The 18,443-nt window shown below is 38.7% G+C and overlaps 2 protein-coding genes across 4 annotated transcripts in view; one reads left to right on the top strand and one right to left on the bottom strand.

The window, feature by feature from the left end:
- The window catches only part of Rpa1 (replication protein A1), a 56,761-nt gene extending 40,675 nt beyond the window's left edge, over positions 1–16,086 (bottom strand). Inside the window, exons 1-4 of the mRNA XM_010642145.3 lie at positions 15,942–16,086; positions 3,204–3,254; positions 1,845–1,923; positions 1,127–1,235 (exon numbers count right to left, since the gene is read on the bottom strand). Of these exons, the coding sequence (XP_010640447.1) occupies positions 1,127–1,235; positions 1,845–1,923; positions 3,204–3,254; positions 15,942–15,974 (272 nt within the window). The 5' untranslated portion in view covers positions 15,975–16,086. The remainder of the gene's footprint in view (positions 1–1,126; positions 1,236–1,844; positions 1,924–3,203; positions 3,255–15,941) is intronic.
- An 86-nt stretch (positions 16,087–16,172) lies between these two features.
- Smyd4 (SET and MYND domain containing 4) overlaps positions 16,173–18,443 on the top strand; it is a 54,369-nt gene continuing 52,098 nt past the window's right edge. For 2 of the 3 annotated variants that reach the window (XM_010642146.2, XM_019210405.2), the window contains exons 1-2: positions 16,174–16,573; positions 17,415–17,560. In XM_010642146.2, the coding sequence (XP_010640448.1) occupies positions 17,427–17,560 (134 nt within the window). In that variant the 5' untranslated portion in view covers positions 16,174–16,573; positions 17,415–17,426. Of the gene's footprint in view, positions 16,574–17,414; positions 17,561–18,443 lie in introns of all 3 variants that reach the window. The other variant, XM_033762855.1, reaches the window with a different exon arrangement.

The raw sequence follows: 18,443 nt of genomic DNA on the forward strand, positions 1-18,443 counted from the left end.
AACAGACAATGGTGTATAAAAATGAAAGGAACAGGAAGGGAAAAAGATAATTAAGGAACCCAGCCTACAAGAAAGCATAAGCCAAGAAAGGCAATGGTACTCCCCCAAAGTGATTCACAAAATAAATAAGTCTATGAATTCAATAAAGTAAGAGTCAACAGATGAGTTAAAAGGAAAGCCAGAACAGGGAGTTTGAAAAGCTAAGAAAACAGAACAAAATTAACACATACAACTTAAAATATAAACACTCAAAATTAATAACAGAAAAGCTAAAAGTTAAAAGAAGGATAAGGATATATCCAAAAGATATAAACTGAAAAAAACTGGAAATGTACAGATAATGTAACACATATTGATATACTTTACTAATATGGGAATGTCTGACATACTTGCTTTTGTAATTAAAGTGAAAAAATATTAATAGAAAAATGGCACAGAAGACTCCTCCTTCCTAAAATAAATCATTTAGCAATGGAATTAATAGTTCTATTCACTGTTGTTCTTCTAGTATGTACCATTTGTAGGGACTTAACATATTCTATACTGGCTGAATACCATGTTTGTTAGGAAGGAGTCAAGACTCCCAAAAAGGGCAACATTATATAATTAAATATACATCTCGCTATAGTGAGTGGCTTCTATTAAAAGAGTCTAAAACCAATTGGAAGTAGAGTCATGCATTCTCCTTTACTCTTCTGTGCTGAGATTTCCCATTTGTTTCCCTATCTGTCTTAACTTTGGCATCATGCTTTAGTCACCTGAGTTCAGAACTGAATAGCTATAAGTTCTTAGCTGAAAACTCACCACTGGCTTTTAAAATTTTATTTATTTATTTATTTGGTACCCAGGATCGAACTCGGGCCCTTGTGCTTGCAAGGCAGGTGGCAGAATCACTGAACTAAATCCCTGGCCCAACCACTGGCTTTTTAAATTCCTAATTGAATTTTGGCAACTGATGTACTTCTTTTTCTTTTTCTTTTAAAAAATTTTTTTTTTTTTTTTTTTGGTACCGGGGATTGAACGCTTGCAAGGCAGGCCACCGAACCACTGAGCTAAATCCCTGTCCCTGATGTACTTCTTTATTCACAAATTAGTACCCATGCAAGAAAACAGAAAATACATATACCTTCCATCTTTCAGAGTGTTAACAATAAATCGTTGAATCTGGCAAATACAGTTGCTAGCCAATTTTTCTTCCTCAACCAGAGAATTCATCTGCGTTGCTAACATGAAAGCTGAAAAGCACAGAAATTACTTTAGCCTGCAAAGTGTTTCATTCTTAAGAATATGAAAGCTGATCACAAAGAAAAATAATGACTTGAACACGTTCCTCTTTAAATTAAAACTAGCAGACTCTGGATATGAAGACCACTGTCATCTGTTGTGTTAAAACATGTGCAGCCTCTCTTAAATGTACACATTTAAACCATTTTTTCCATCATTCAGGTTTCATGACAAAGACTAAAAAAATCTTTACTGGGTCCTTCACATCATATTCGAGATAGGCACCTGTTCCATAAATGCTCACCTATCTTCCTTTTAAAGCTTCTGACACATAAATAAAATCCCCCAAAAGGCAAGTGCAGGACAGCTAACCCATCACGTTCACTAAATGTCAGTATCATTCTTGGGAAAACTAATAGAAGAAGAAATAGAGCACCAGTTCATAGAAAATTAAGCCAAGTGGCAGCTTTCCACCATATCCATTCTATTGCTTGAGTGCTCTCTGCTAGCTGCAACTCTGTTCCAACGTAGACTTGAAGAATGCCCCAAATTATTGCAATCAAAATGTCGGGTGTGCTTGTTATTTAAATAGTTACAGATACTCAGATTTATGTACTTACAGGATAGAGTGTTTATTCCATCACTCATAAGCAGTCGATATCGGGGTGGACTATTCCCTGTAGTAATGGGGCGGATGCTCTAGGATAGAAAACTTGATTCATTAGCCAGGTTTTCTGCCCGATCCCCAGAGATAAGTAAACCTAAGTGGCAGGGCAGTGGGTTTGCAATTAGTTCAGGCCATAATAAACTTTGTGCCCATTCTCCTGACTGCTAAATGCAAATGAAAGAAAACTGGATTTGGTGATTTTCCCACCAACCTACCCCCACTTCACATTATTAGATATAATATAGACCACACTAAAATGAAAATGTCAATCTGCTGTGTTCTCCCTAACTCAAATTTGGCTGAAATAATTACAAAATAAAGGAGGCATATATATATGGCATCTAATATGAGGTACTGTGTAAGCTGGGTGTGGTGGTGCACACCTGCAACCTCGGCTACTCAGGAAACTGAGGCAGGAGGACAGCGAGTTCAAGGTCAACCTGCGCAACATAGCAGCACTGACTCAAGTGGGGGGGATTTAAAAAATGAAAAAATGAAACAAAACAAAAAAATCTTGGTCCTGAAGGGACTTATAATTGGGATGAAGATGAAAGTAAAGTGACACAAGCAAAATGTGCACATAATGCTATAGAGGCAGAGCCAAGACATTTATCACAACTTGAAGGAGATCAGAGGCAGCTTTCTGAGGGAAGAAAAATATGTAAATAGAGCCTGATGATGACTGGCAGTCTGGGTGACCAGCAGGCTGACTGTCTCAAAACCTACAGGTATGATCCTAGATTCTGCTTCTACTTATCTTGGAATTCCTACGTAACTTGAGAATCCCTTAAGTAAATGATGAGCTAATCGAAGAATTTTAAGTGGACACATTCATTTAGATATATCTCTCCAGCGGACATACGTAACACATGTTTGAACAAGATAAATCCAAGGACAGGGAGACAAGTAAGGAGACAGTTATATAATGACATTTAGCATTACGTCACCAACTCACCATGGAAAAGAACAGAGAGGCAAAGAATTAAATCTGAACCTCCAGCTAGGGTATGGTGGCACACACCTGTAATCCTAGCACACTGAGGCCGAGGCAGGAGGATCTCCATGAGTTGGAGGCCAGCCTGGGCTACACAGTGAATTCAAGGCTAGTCTGAACTACAAAGGGAGACCCTGCCTCCCCCACCAAAAAGAAAGAAAGAAACAAATCTGAACCTCCAAAGGTTTAACTTCAACATAATTTTTTTAAAAAGCTGGGAAAGGTTTTGAGGTGGACAAATCTTTAAGCTTTTCATCAACCATAGTTTATAAATATATATGAGTCTAAAACTGATGAAAAACATATACAGGTACTTACAATGACTTGGAGAATGGGTTTTATGGATGTATCCCCCTGTTGCATGATGGCCTGAAAGATCAAAAACAGATTGTGAGATATGCACTCAAATTTAATTAAAAATTGGCAGACAGGGGGCTTGGGAGGGTGTGACTAAAATCTGATCAAGGAGGGAATCTTTGTCAGTGCCCAGGACAAGAACAACCAAAAAAAACAAACAAACAAAAAAAAACAAAAACAAAACAATGCAAAAAGAAAAGAAAAAATAGAATAGCAGACAAGCCCAGAAAAAGAACGGCAGAGCAAATAGAGGTTCTCGAAAATGTTAACTACCACAGAGGGGGAGGATTTTTCAAATTTATTTACAACAGAAGGCAGACTGCTCTGACTCGAAATGATGCCTATCTTCTACCAAGGGAAAAAAGTCACTTGGAAAAGATGGAGACTTCCTGAACTTTTGCTAAAGATGGAGGTGGTGCAGGAAAAAAATGCTGCCTGGAAAGAAAGTGTTACAAGACTTCAAAATTGCAACATTTCATTCCTGGGACTTCGGACTGCCTGACTGACTCCAAAAGACTGCTTTCACCGATAACCTCCTCCCAATTTTCCCCTAGTGCCTAATCACATAGATTCCACATGAACAGACCTCCACCCATCAGTCTAACGTGATCAAAACAACTCGTGTAACAGGCCCAACAGAAAATTGTTCCAAAAAAGTTACTTCATTCACTCCATTGTTCTTTTTCCCTTTAAAAGTGCCTTCTAACTGAGGCTGTGTTCTGATTTGCAAGTCTGTTCCATACCCAAATAGAAACTGTCTATTTTCATTTTAGCCTTATTTATGATTTCTTGGCTTACATTTTATAAAGCGGTAATAATAAAATTGTAAAATAAATAAATAAATAAATAAATAAATATAAATTGGCAGCCTTTTACAGTTTTGTATTTGGAGTAAACTGCAGATAACAGTGTTGTAAAAGCCTGTGCAGTGCCAGTCATCTTCATTTATCACCTGGACAAACCATAAAATTGCCTGTTCAAGGAAAACAACAAATACTAGCTGTTGTCAGTGGTGTTTTCTTATGAAAATCAGAACTTTTGAACTTTACAGCATCCCAATACTTACACACTTTTCTCATTAAATCACTGGTGATATTAATAAATATGAATTTCTGATATAACAAAATACATTGACATCTGGCAAACTTGCATAATGTGACAAGCCAATATTTTCCAAATGACTAATGCATGTTAAAAACAAAACAGGTAAAAAAAAAATTTTGTTAAAAAATGCAACACAGATCAATCTACATTTTAACTAAGCTTAAAGATATCCCCCCCCAACCCAGGGCCACACTGAGCTATATCCTAAGCCCATTTTGGAGGGGCAGGTTCCAGAGATCGAACTTGGGACCTTGCACTTGCGAGGCAGGCAGCAGAACCACTGAGCTAAATCCCCAGCCCACTTCTTGCCTTCTTAATGGTCATTTAGGTTTATTCTCAATGAGACTTGAGCACTCATCTTCATTCAGTTTACTTTTGAATCCCCAGCTCTCCAGCCCATTTTCTTACTTTTTATTTTGAGACAGAGTCCTATTAAGATGCTAAGCTGCAAACACTGGCAAGGATTCAAGGAAAAAGGAATCTTTCTCCACTGCTGGTGGGAGTGTAAATTGGTACCACCAACATGGAAGTCAGTATGGAGATTCCTTAAAAAACTAAACCTAGAGGTTCCATTTGGCCCAGCTACTCCCCTTCTAGGTATCTTCTCAAGAGTTAAAAGCATGGTATCATAATACATACACATCCATGTTTATAGCAGCACAGTTTGTAATAACTAAATCTTGGAAACAGCCAGATGCTCATCAACATAGGAATGGATAAAGAAAATGTGATTTTTATATACAGTGGAGTACTACTGTGCCATAAGGATAAACTTGAGATATTTTTAGGTAAATGGATGCACCTTGAGGCTATACTATTAAGTGAAATAAATATTTCACTTCCTTTGTTTAAATATTACTTAAATATTGCATTGTTTGTGAGAAACCGAAAGGGTAAATAAGGACCAAAATGGATGATAGATATTGGGAAATAGGAAGAAAATGTTCAAATGGGAAGGGGAATGAGGGAGGGGGTAGGGAAAAGGGAAGGAAGGCAAAGGAAATGAAGACAATAGAAGGAAAAATAGAAACAAAGCCTTCGTAAATAAGAACAGGAAGAAGGAACAGAAAAGGGAAGGGACGAGGAAAAATGAAAATAGAAGGAAAAAATGGAAACAAAGCTTTTTACATGAGGAGAGGAGCTTCATGGGGCTGGGATAAAATAAAATTTATTAATAAAAAACCTAAATTTTTTTTTAAATAAGGAGGGAAAGAAGGGTTGAAGAGGGGGCAGGAAATGGGGAAAAAAGAATCAAGATATTTTATGTACAGATACAAATTCCCCATGATGAATGTGAGTATGTATATCAAAAGATCAAAAGTATACCAAAAAAAAAAACTTTGAAAAAAAAGTTGCTGAGATGCTTGGGCTAGGCTTGAATTTGCAATCTTCCTGTGTAGGACCCCAGAATGCTAGGATTACAGGAGTTCACCATCATGCCTGGATAAAAATTTGCATATAGTATCAAAAAAGAAGTGTGGGTTGAGGACACAGCTCAACGGTGGGGCAATTGCTTAGCACATGTGAGGCCCTAGGTATAATCATAGCCAAATAAAAAGGCCTGACAAAGGTTATTAAAATACTGCTCCTTTTCCCAGCCAAATTATCCATATGATGCCAGATTTCCTTCTTTTAGTTCAAACAAAACAATGGACTGAATGCAGAAGCAGATATGAAAATCTAGCTGTCATTAAAGATATGTACAAAGTTATAAAACAATACCACTTTTCTTACTATTTTTGCTTTTCTTTTTCACTACAGGACCTGAACCCAGGTACACTGAGCTACGTCCCCAGGCCTTTTAAACTTTTATATTTAGAGACAAAATCTCACTAAGCCATTAGTTGCCCAGGCTGAACTCAAACTTGTAATCCTCCTGTCTCAGCCCCCTCAAAGTACTGGGAATTACAGGAGTGTAAAACTACACCTGACTATCAACTATTATTTATATTGTTATTTGAAATGAGCAAATATTTTTTAACATCTTAGTTATAATTTCAAATAGATATACTATTACAGACATAACCCCAAAAAATAAAAGGTCTTGGGCAGGTCTCAATGATGTGTAAGAGTATAAAGCCAATTTTGAGACCAAAATCATGGACCGGATGCTTATGTCTCTCCTAAATCATAAGTCAAAACTTTCATCTCCAATGTAATGGAGCCTTTAGGATGAGGTCATAAAGCTGGAAACCCCACAATGGGATCTGTGTCCTCACAGAAGAATGAACTCAGTTCTCCCTCTAACAGCACGAAGAGGTCACATAAGCACACAGTGAGATGACAGCTGTCTAAGCCAGGAAGAGGACCCTCACCGGAAACCACACCTACTAGCACCTCTCTGCCTCCAGAAACGTGTGAAAATACATGTTTATTCTTTAAGCCACCCAGTTTACAGTATTCTTTATTGCAACCCAAGATAAGACACACTGTCCTAGACCAATCACTATAAAATAAAGCAAAGAGTACAGCTAATAAATCAGTAGTGGTAATAATCTGAATCATAAAAAACTAAATAAATAATCTAAAAGAAGCCAGGAAACCTAGAACAATAATGTCAAAGAACAGATGGGACAAACAAAAAAAGTAGCAAGATGAAAAACTTAAAACCAATCATATTAAATGTACATAGTTTATTCCAATTAAAAGGCAGAAATTGTCAGAATGACAGCCGATTATGTGCTGTCTACAGAAACAATTCAAATACAAAAATAAACAAACTTAAAAGTAAAACACTGGAAAAAGATATTATCATCAACAGCAGACAAAGACTCCACAAAAGAGAATAATAGTTATAGAGGGACATTTAATAACAGGGCCTGATGAAGACATAATGTGTGCAACTAAACCAGACAGATCCTTGATTACAATTGGCGTTTTCAACATCATTTGTCTCTATTTGAGAGGATAAATACACCAAGGGAAGAGAAATACATATGCCCCACGAAGACTGTAGGAACCTTGAACTGCCTTCCTCAAAAGTATTATTAAATGAATGAAGAGAAAATAAAATTGTAGCATGGCTGGATATAGTGGCACTCGCCTATAATTCCAGCACTAGGGAGGCTGAAGCAGGAGGATTGCAGGGAGTTCCAGGCCAGCCTGGGCTACATTGTGAGTTTAAAGACAGCCTAAACTACATAACAAGACCCTACCTCAAAAAATCCAAAAACTAAAACTAAATAAAATAAAATTGTAAAGAACCAGCAATGGTGGCACATGCCTTAAGTAATCCCAGGTATTTGGAGACAAGACCATCCTGGGCAACACAGCAAAACTCTCCCTCTCAAAACAAGCAAACAAAAACACAAATTTGCAGGATGTAGCAAGAGTAATGCTTTAAATGCTTATATTAGAGAAAAAGTATCCCACGTTTATGATCTAAACTTTCACCATGAAAAGCCAGAAAAATATAGTAAACCCAAATAAATAAAAAGAGCAAAAATCAATTATTAAATAGGAACTAGATAAATAATAGAAAAAAAATGAACCAAGGGGAAAAAAAAAAATCAAACCAAAATCTAGTTCTTTGAAAAGATCAATCAAGTTAATAAATCCTTGGCCTATCTAGTCAAGAAAACATATTTTCAGTATCTGGGATGAAAATGAAGGCATCCCTGTAAATCCTATATAAAAATTTAAAAGATAATACAGGAATATTAAAAACAACTTAGAAAAATCCCTAGAAAAACATAAATTCTCAAAATAAATACAAAAAGGTTGAAAATTTAGATAGCACCATAATTTAAATATCTTAAGAAATGGCTTTACTGGTGAATTCTACCTTCTTAACAAAACACACACCTCAGTATTTCATAAATAATTTCAAAAATTAGAAGAGGAAAAACTTCCCAGATCATTCTGTTAGGTTTACCCTGACAGAAAAAAAAACAAAGGCATTCTAAGGGAGAAAAACCATATGCTTATCATTCATGAACATAGGTACAAAAATCCTCGTGAAATATTAGCAAATAACCAAGTCCAGCACCATATAAAATAATGTCCTGACCAAGTGGGATTTTTCCTAAGAAGGCAGTTTACTCAAAATCCAAAAATCAATGCAATCTGTCACATTAACAGAATAAAGATGAAAAACATTATAATCTCAATCGATGGAGAAAAAGCACTTGACAAAATTCAACACTCATTATAAAAACCCTCAGCAACATAGGCAAAGAAGAAAGCCTAAATTGATAGCTGACATCTTTTTAAAAATCTACACTTAGCACTTAATGGTAAAAGACAATGATTTACCCCAAGAACAAGACAAAAATAATAGCTTCTACTACTTTCATTTAATATATTAGGTGTCCTAACTATGTAACAAGCAAGGAAAAGAGACAAAAGCATCAAGACTGGAAAAGAAGAAATATGTAAAACTGTCTTTACATACTGATAATATGTATAACTACATACACAGGAAATCCTAAGAAATGTACAAAAACTAGTAAGTCAATTTAGTGACTTTACAGAATACAAGTTTGACAGGCAAAATTTACTTGAGTTTCTAAGTACCACCAATAAGAAATGGAAAAGGTGGTCGCGAACTCACAGCTATCCTCTTCAGTCAGCCTCTGGGTGCTGGGATTATAGGTGTGTGCCACCAGGCCCGCTTAAAATGGCATTTAAATACCATCAAAAGGGCCAGGGATTTAGCTTAGTGGTTGGGATGCCTGCCTCACAAGCGCAAAGACCCAAGTTAGATCCCCACTACCAATAAATAAATAAATAAATAGATAAGATAGATGCATGCATACATACATACATACATACATACATATATACATAAATCATCAAAAGTAAAATACCAGTCAGGCATGGCAATACACATCTGTAGTCCCAGCTACACCTTTCTGAGGCAGGAAGATGCAAGTTCAAAACTAGCGGAAAGCCGGGAGTGGTGGCACACACCTGTAATCCCAGCACTGGGAGGCTGAGGCAGGAGGATCGCTGTGAGTTCAAGACCAGTCTGGACTACATAGTGAGTTCCAGGTCAGTCTCAATCACACAGTGAGACCCTGTCTCAAAAAACAAACAAACAAAAAAAAGCCAGCCGAGGCAATTTAGCAAGGTCCTCTCTCAAAATAAAATATAAAAAGGGTTGAAGATGTACCCCAGCATACTCAGCTAGCATGCATAACACCTAATATCATGCAAAAGAAAACAAAAACAAAAACAGAAAAACCTAAAACCCTAGAGATAAACATAATACAAGCCTTACGCCCCCAAAACTTACATAACACTTCTGAGAGGAATTAGAGGAAATCTGCCAGGAATGGTGGGGCATGCCTGTAATTCCAGCACTCAGGAGGCTGAGGCAGGAGGATTGCCACAAATTTGAGGCCAGCCAAGCCTAGCCTTAACTACATAGCAAGGTCTTGTCAGAAAGGAAGGAAGGTAGGCAGGCAGGCAGAGATATATCATAATGGCTTGAAAGACTCAATGTTTGTAAGATGTCGACTAGTCAATAAATGCTCTACCAATTAAAGTCCCTTAGGTGGAAGTGAAAGACTTCTACAATGAATACTAACGTAGTCCGAAAAAAGGAAATTGAAGAGGACATCAGAAAATGGAAAGATATACTGTTTCTGGTTAGGCAGAAACAATACAGTCAAAATGGCCATACTTACAAAATTAACATACAGATTTAATATAATCTCAGTAAAATTACAATAGCATACTTCACTGGACTGAAAAAAACAATCCTAAAATTCATATGGAACCAGAAGAGACTCAAAGTAGCAAAAGCAATCATAGGCAACAGGAGGCATCACAATCCTGGACTTCAAAGTTATACTATGAAGCTACGGTGATAAAAACAGCATGGTACTGGCACATACACAAACACACAAAGACACAGGATCAATGGAACAGGACAGAGGATGCAGAAACACTCAACTATTTGATCTTGGACAAAGCAGCCAAAATCATACACTGGAGGAAATACAGCCTCTGTAATGAATGGTGCTGGGAAAAGTGCTGTCCACTTGCAGAAGACTGACTCTAGACCCATTATCTCTCACCTTGGACTAAGTTAAATAACAATGGATCAAAGAACTAAATGTTAAAACAAATAATCTGCCAAAAGATAAAATTGATAAAAACTTTTTAAGTCAGAGGCACAGGCAAGGGCTTTCAGAACAGAACCCAAGTTGCACAGAAAATAACACCAAGAATCAACAAGTGGCATCATCTTAAATTAAAAAGGTAAGACAAAGATTGAGAGAAAATACAGACAACATTTATATGTAGCAAAAGATACAGCCAAGGGCTAGGGATTATAGTTCAATGGTAGAGGCCCTGGGTTTGATCCCCAGTACAAACACAAAAAAGTGTTCAGTCACACCTTATGTCCCAACAATTGTACTTCTAGATATATATTTATGTACTAGATACTAATTTATAATTATCTATATTACTTTATATAACTTAATTTTATGTTAGTTTAGATATATTTATAACAATCTGCATATAAATGTTTGTAGCTTTTTATTTACAGTAGCCAAAACTGAAAACAAATGTCTAACAAGAATAAACAAATTGTATTATAACACTCCATACTACTTAATAATAAAAACACGGTAACTCTTCAAACAATAAGGATCTAAAAAAACAAACAAATACATCTTCCTGAAAGAAATCAACAGCTAAGCATGGTGCTAGTATGCACATGCAGTCCCAGCTATTTGGGAGGCTGAGGTAGGAGTATTGCCCAGGAGTTTGAAGACAGCCTGTCCACAAAGCAAGATCCTTCCCCAAAAAAAGCCACGTTGCTTCCTTTTATATGAAGTTTTAAAACTGATCTGTAATGACAGAAACCAGAATAGTGGTTGCCTTGGGTTATGGGTAGGGCACAGAAAAGAATGAAGAGAATATTACATGGATTGATGAAGGCGTTCTATATCTCAATTAGGGTAGTATGATTACAGGGAAGCACTGTACCCTGAAGGATACATTTAAAATCTATAAACAAAACTTCAACGCAGGTAGTTTTGTTCTTTTTTAAAGTTATTTCTGGAGAATAGAACTGGTCAAGGTGGGGCAGATGATTGGCAGTTTCATTAAACATCTTTCTGTGCTATTTGTTTTTCAAATCACATGCATATACTTTATACTTTTTAATTTAAAATGTTTGGGCTGGGGATGTAGCTCAGTGGTGCCATGCCTGTCTGGCAAGTGCAAAGTCCTGAGTTTCATTCCTGGTACCAAAGAAAAGAGAAAAAGGAAAAAAACGAGCCAGGCATGTTGGTGCACACCTGTAATCCCAGCCCTTGGGAGGCTGAGGCAGGAGGATCACGACAAGTTCAAGGTCGGCTTGAGCTACATAGTAAGTTCAAGGCCAGCCTGAACTACATAGTTAGATCCTGTCTCAAAAAAATAAAAATAAAAATAAAGTATTATCACAAATACAGATTGTAAGATTTCTTTTATTCTCAGACATACAGTATGACACACTTAAAATTGCTTTAAATTTTCCAAATGACTGTTGTATTTTACCTCTCTGCATTTTAATCATCTTCAATTGTAAATTGGGGAAACTAACAATATAAACCTTACAAGTTTACTTAAGTACTGTAAGTACCCATTACATTAGAAATGGAGGGGGAAAAAAAAAGCAGCAAGGTGCAGTGGTACACACCTATAATCCCAGGACTCTAGGAATCCCAAGACATGAGGATCACAGGTTTGAGCCCACCTGGGCCAACTTAAGTGAGACCATGTCTCAAATAAATACAAAAAACGGCAGGCCTAGGTTTAGCTGGTGGCACTCTGGGAGACTGAAGCAGGATTATCTCAAATTCAAGCCCAGCCCGGGGCAATTTAGCAAGACCCTGTCTCAAAAAAGGGTTGGGAATAGTGCAAAGGCCTTAAAATGAATCCACAGTACTGTTAAAAGTAAAATTAAAAAATAAAAAAGTTGAAAAACATCAGTCCTCTTTCCCTTTCTATAAATGAATTACTTAAGACATAAATGCTGGGTAGAGGGTACAGAAGGTGTAATTAAAAAAAAAATACATGGCAAGTGGGCCAAGGATTTAGCTCAGTGGTTCCACTGCCTGCCTTGCAAGTGCGAGGACCTGAGTTTGATCCCCAGCACCAAAAACCAAAAACCAAAACAAAACAAAAAATACATGGCAAGTGTTTAAATTTTTTAAATTTCTTACAGTAAAAGACACTACCATTAATCTCCCTCAAAATACTCCCCCCACTTCAAAACACTTATCCCATCATTCTGGACACCTTCTGAAGCAGTTCTGGAAGTTCCCTTTCATGAATGTCTTTAGTTGCACTGATGTAGCTGTCCTGATGTCCTGAATCTATTCAGAAGATTTACCTTTCGTGGTCATTTTGATTTGGGGAGGAGCCAAAAGTCTCATGACGGTAGATGCAGCAAGTGAGATATACCATAATGTTTTTACTAGCTCGTCAAGTCTGTTGGATGGTACTAGGCAGCACCATTCACCGTATCTTTTAATCACACCTTGCAATGTGTTGTTTACTGTAATAAAATTTTAAAATTCAAACACAGACCATGTTATGTACATGTGTCAACTCCCACAATGAATGTAGTCAATATGTACTGCAAATAGGTACGAATAAAAATTTTAAAATCAGAAACAAAGACAAGATAAACACCCATTGTATTTATTTTTTTCTGACAGAATCTCACTATGTAGTGTAGTAGGCTGGCCTTGAACTCACAGCAATCCTCTTGCCTCAGCCTCCTGGCACTGGGATTACAGGTCTGCATCACTATGCCTGACTACCACACGATATATTTTATGATTGGCCCTTGCAGCTTAGTGGTACAGCATTTGCCTAGCATATATTATATATGCTATGCAAGGCCCTGGGTTCAACAACAGCGCTGCAAAAATAATGTATAAATAAAAACATAAATGCTATTTATTGTAATAGTTTTAGGTATAATCTTTCACCATAGCTTTTGCTCAAAACCACACCACCATTTGTGTGCTATCTACTTATTCTTTGGGGCCTTCATCTTTTTAACAAAAATAATACTTGCTTTAGCTGATAATCAAAGTGAACAAAGGTACTCAACTCCATCATGAACACATTTGAAAATTCCATTAACGAAAAAGCTCAAGTAATACTTAACACTAGAAACAGGTTTCTATACATGCCTCTAATCTGACTGAGGCAGGAGGATTGCCTTAGTTTGAGACCAGCCTGGGTTGCATAGTGAGTTCAAAACCAGCTTGACGTAGGGGAAGAACAAAAAGGGAAAAGAAAAAAATGTGAGAGAATGAAAAGATGAAAATAAAGCCTTTGTAGATGGGGAGGGGAGGAGGCGGTGAAGGGAGGGCAGAGGTAAGGGGAAAAAAATGAGAATCAAGACTTGCCATGTAAAGGTACATGATCCCAACAATGAATGTAACTGTACTGTATCCCTAAATGTACCAATAAACTCAATTTAAAAAAAAAAAAAAAAAACAGCTTGAACTACAAAGCAAGACCCTGTCTCAAAAAAAGAAAAGAAAAGAAAAGAAAAAGGTCTCTAAAATGGAATATAAAGAAAATTTTACCAAATTATTTAAAAATCCAAGAAGCCAGGCATGGTGGCTCATGCCGGTAATCCCAGCACTTGGGAGGAGGCTGAGGCAAAAGGATCGCTGTGAGTTCGAGACCAGCCTGGGCTACATAGTGAGTTCCAGGTCAGTCTCAACTACATAGAGAGACCCTGTCTCAAATAAACAAACAAACAAATAAATAAACAAATATCCAAGGAACATTCTTTTTAAGAGTACTAATGATCAAGATGAATGTAATTATTTGGTATTGTATACATACACTAATAATATTTAAAAAAGCAGCCATTAAAAAAAAAATGGAAAACCAGCAGGGCTTGATGGGGCAAGTTTGTAATCCCAGTATTCTTGAAGGCTAAGGCAGGAGGATCACAAGTTTGAGCCCAGCTGGGCAATTTACCAACTTAGTGACACCGGTATCAAAATAACAAATAAGGGCCAGGGATTTAACTCAGTGGTTCCACCGCCACCACCTGCCTTGAAAGCACAAAGTCCTGAGTTCCATCTCCACTAACATAAATAAATAAATAAATAAAACAAAATAAAAATAAAAAAGGTCTGGGAATGTTGCTCAGTATGAAGGCCCACCCTAGGTTCAATCCTCAGCACTGTAAAAAATAATAAAGAACCATCCCTCATTTGTCTTAAAGGTGCAAGGCAGCAGCTATAGATCTGCAACACTTCCCAGGCTTCAGCCATTTATACATCTCTAATTTTTTTCAAATAGTCACTTGACTCTGACAATTGTTCTTCCTCTTCTGGTTTTCTCCCAAGTTGCCTTTCTCTCCTGCTCACCTCCGTCCTGTTCTTTCCACTGCCTTATTCATTCAAGGTAACTAACATTTTATCAGGCACCTAAAACTTGCCAGCACTGCTACATGCGTGGGGGATATTACTTGTTGAGGAAAGAAGGGAAGAATGAAGAATAGTCCAGGCAGTGGGCAGAAGAAAAAAAAAAGCCAAGCGCCTGATGGAAAGCAAGAATTTACACTATATTATAAATTTAACTTTTAAAAAGCTGGAGAAGAAGAGATCAAGTGGGAATATGCTGAGATGGGAATGGCTGTAGGAAAGTCCGTTGAGTGAGTAGTCCAGGCAAGAAATGGTGCCAACGTTGAGAGAAGCAGGTCAATATGGAAATAAAACGTACTTCACCTGCTGAAGGATTAGACATCCACAGTGATGGAGACTGTCGGAAGAAATGACTCCTTAATTTCAATATATTCATTGAGTTATAGACACCAAGTGGTCTGGACGTAACAGATTTGCTCTGGGATATGCTGAAGACATATTTAGAAAGAAGCCTGACTTTTACAGTAAACTGGCTCAGCACAAAGAAATTAGTGAACAACTGACATCTACAAGGTAATGAAAATTGCCTTTGTGGGGAGAGGGCCTAGAGAGAAGAAACAAAAATTTGTACAGAGGAGTCTGCAAATAAGAACGGGGAAAGATCAGCCAAGCTGTGCCACAGAATTTAAGAAAGTGTTGGCCGCCTGTAATCCCAGCACTCAGGAGGCTGAGGCAGGAGGATCGCTGTGAGTTTGAGACCAGCCTGGGCTATACAGTGAGTTCCAGGCCAGTCTCAACTACACAGAACTGAAGTGTCTGTCGGACTTGGCGATAAGAAGCCCACGGGTTAACTTCAGTCAGTTCTTTCTGTAGTGATTAAGAGAATCTCCGACTAAAGGAGGACTAAAGAGCTAAGTGGAGGTAAGGAAATGAAATAGCTGAAAACAGACAACTAAAAAGTTTGTGGATAGGGGAAGGGAAGAAGACAAGAGTGGCCGCGGCAGGGAGAAGGGGGGGTGTTTATTTTGTTTTGTTTTCTTAAGAGAAACGTGAATATATGTAAAAGACGACGAAAGAAACCTTGAGAAACGGGTGATAATCGGAGACAGTCCCTCACCCTGGCTGCTCCCCCAAGACCCCCGCGATCTCCCCCTCCAGTGTTCTCGCCCCATCTCCCGCGGCTCCTTCCCCGTTCCGCACTTTGCACGCCCTGGGCCACCGCTACCCAGGCCGCTCCCAGGTTTCTCCTTACCGCAATGGCCCCTTCGCTCAGCTGGCCAGCCATGGCTCCGCAGCCCAAATCCCGCGCTGACGATCCTCACTGACCCAGCTTCACCACCGGGCGGGGTGGTGTCCAGCGGGATGCACCGCGATTGGCTGGAGGACTTGTGCGCGCCTCCCCCGCCCCCGACGTGCACTAGGCAAGAGGGCGGGCCTAGATGCTGAGCAGCCACCATATTGGCAGAGGCGCGGCGAGTTGGTCACGTGACCCTCCGAGACCCGGTTGGAGGCCTAGTGGCGGGACGCGGAGCACAGTTGCGCGCCAAGTGGGGCGCAGTTGTCCGGGAGCTCGGGCGGCCAGTTCCGGAATCTTTCTGTATGCGCTCTGGGAGTCATACCCGCCGAGGCCTTGACACTTGGCTAGAGTAGTATCTCACAGAGCATTCGGAGGTGTTTTCTGATAACGCCACTGCTAAATATAGTCAAAGAAGTGGCCTGGTTCCCTCAATAGCCCCGTGCAGGCCTTCCGCCTGTTCCAGGCCGGGAGTTTGACCCAGTGTCGTCTCTGTCGGTAAATAAGGTGTCGGTAAATAAGGGCCGGCCAGTAGAAGGAGAGCACAGCCTAACAAGGAGGAGTCTCCACGTGAGGAGCCCGAACTCAAGGTAGAAGCGATGGGGCCCCACGTGTGCTGGAATCACAGGTGGAAAATCACTTTGTCAAGCATGTGCGGGAATTTGCCAGATGGACTCCAAGTGAGAGTCAGTGCTCCTGGTAGGACAAATGGCCTATGCAAAAACACTGAAGAGATGAAATTTGGCAAGCTGGCCATAGCAATGAGTATACACCTTCCTGTTGTGGGATACAGAGGAAGAAAAGAAAAAGTGAGCGAATAATGTTGAATTTGTGTTAGACTCTCATACAGGGTAGGAGAAGCACTGATGAGTGTAAGGCAGAGGACTGAGGTCTGTCTCAGCGTGGAGGATGGGTTGGAAAGAGAGGATATGGAGACTCGTTATGGTACTGGAAAGAATGCCAAGAGATGGTGAAGATTCAGAGTGATCTGGGTATTGAAGCAGAAATCTGAGCTGTGTAAGAGAAATATTTAACTTCATTGCTAGGGTGAACGACAAAAATCTAGGATGACTTGTTCAACTAGAGTAAAGGTGATCCAGAAGAACCTGTAGGAGCTATATATATAGTAATCTGATTCATATTTGTGTAATCAACACAACTTTAATTCCTAGAACCATGTAGGATTTTAATAAGTATTTCTGAATGAAAGGATTTTTTTTTGGTACCGGGACTAGAACTTAGGGCCTTGAATAAAAGGACGTTGAGTAAATTGAGGTGACAAAATAGATCTTTCAGCCATCAACAACTATAGAAAAAGACCACAAGCATTGATTTTATTGCTTTACACTTGCTTCCTTGGATGAAATCTTGATCCTGTGGAAGTGTACTTCTGTAGAAATCTGAATTCCTGTTTTTTTATTTACTTCCTAGATTGAAAGTAGCATGGATCTTCCTGTGGATGAATGGAAATCCTACCTACTTCAGAAGTGGTCTTTACTCCCAAAGTCGGCTCAGGCCACAATTTCTATTGCAGAGACTTTGAGTGAAATCTTTCTTCATTCTTCTTCATTTCTTCAGTAAGTGAGTGGAAGGTTTTACCAGAGAAATTTTGATCTAAAAAATATTCTGTTGTTATTTGCTCTGATGTAGTATAATGGAGAAGTTAACTACAGATATTTATTATATTCTGGGGCATTTTAGCAGTTCTTGCTGTTTTTACTTTTTTTAACTTTTAATAACTTCAAATATAGAACAGGTAGGGATGACTATTTTTGCTTTTTCAGTGTCAACATTGTATTTCAGTAATTCAGTGCCTTGCTATAGTCACTAGATTTTAAGCCTGCCATTTCCTGAAGGATATAATGAAGATTTTTTTTTAATTGTTCATAGAAGTGCATAGAAGCATTTCAGCTAGGCATGGTGGGACAGACCTGTAATCAATCCTAGCAGTCTGAGAAGCTGAGGCAGGATCACAAGTTTGAGTCCAGCCTGGGCAATTTAGCAACTTATCAAGGTCCTGTCTCAAAATAAAAATGGTCTGGGGATGTACCAGTGATCCTAAGTGGGAATGTGTCTGGCAAGTTCAAGCAACAGCAAGAAAGCTAGTGTGAGTGAACAGAGTAAGCCAGAGGGAGAAGTAATGTCAGAGACGCAATGGAGTGTGTATGGGACTGGAGGAAAGCAGTTGGCACAGATCACGCCAGCAAGGAAATGGGGACCTCAGACCTGCAATCACTAGGAGCTGGCTTCTGCCAATAACTTGAAAGCTTGAGAGCAGTCTTTCCCATATCTTCCATATAAGCAGTCACTTTGACTTTGGCCTCTTGAGACCCTAAATCAAGCCCACCTGTACTTACAACTCGTGGAACTGTAAGGATTGTAAGTGGGTGTTGTTTTAAACTTAAATTTGTAGAAATTTGTTGACCAATAATAGAAAACTAAATGATAAGGTTTTGAGAG

Source organism: Fukomys damarensis, unplaced genomic scaffold, assembly GCF_012274545.1.
Source record: "Fukomys damarensis isolate Sample0158 unplaced genomic scaffold, DMR_v1.0_HiC HiC_scaffold_13, whole genome shotgun sequence".
NCBI classification, from domain to species: domain Eukaryota; kingdom Metazoa; phylum Chordata; class Mammalia; order Rodentia; family Bathyergidae; genus Fukomys; species Fukomys damarensis.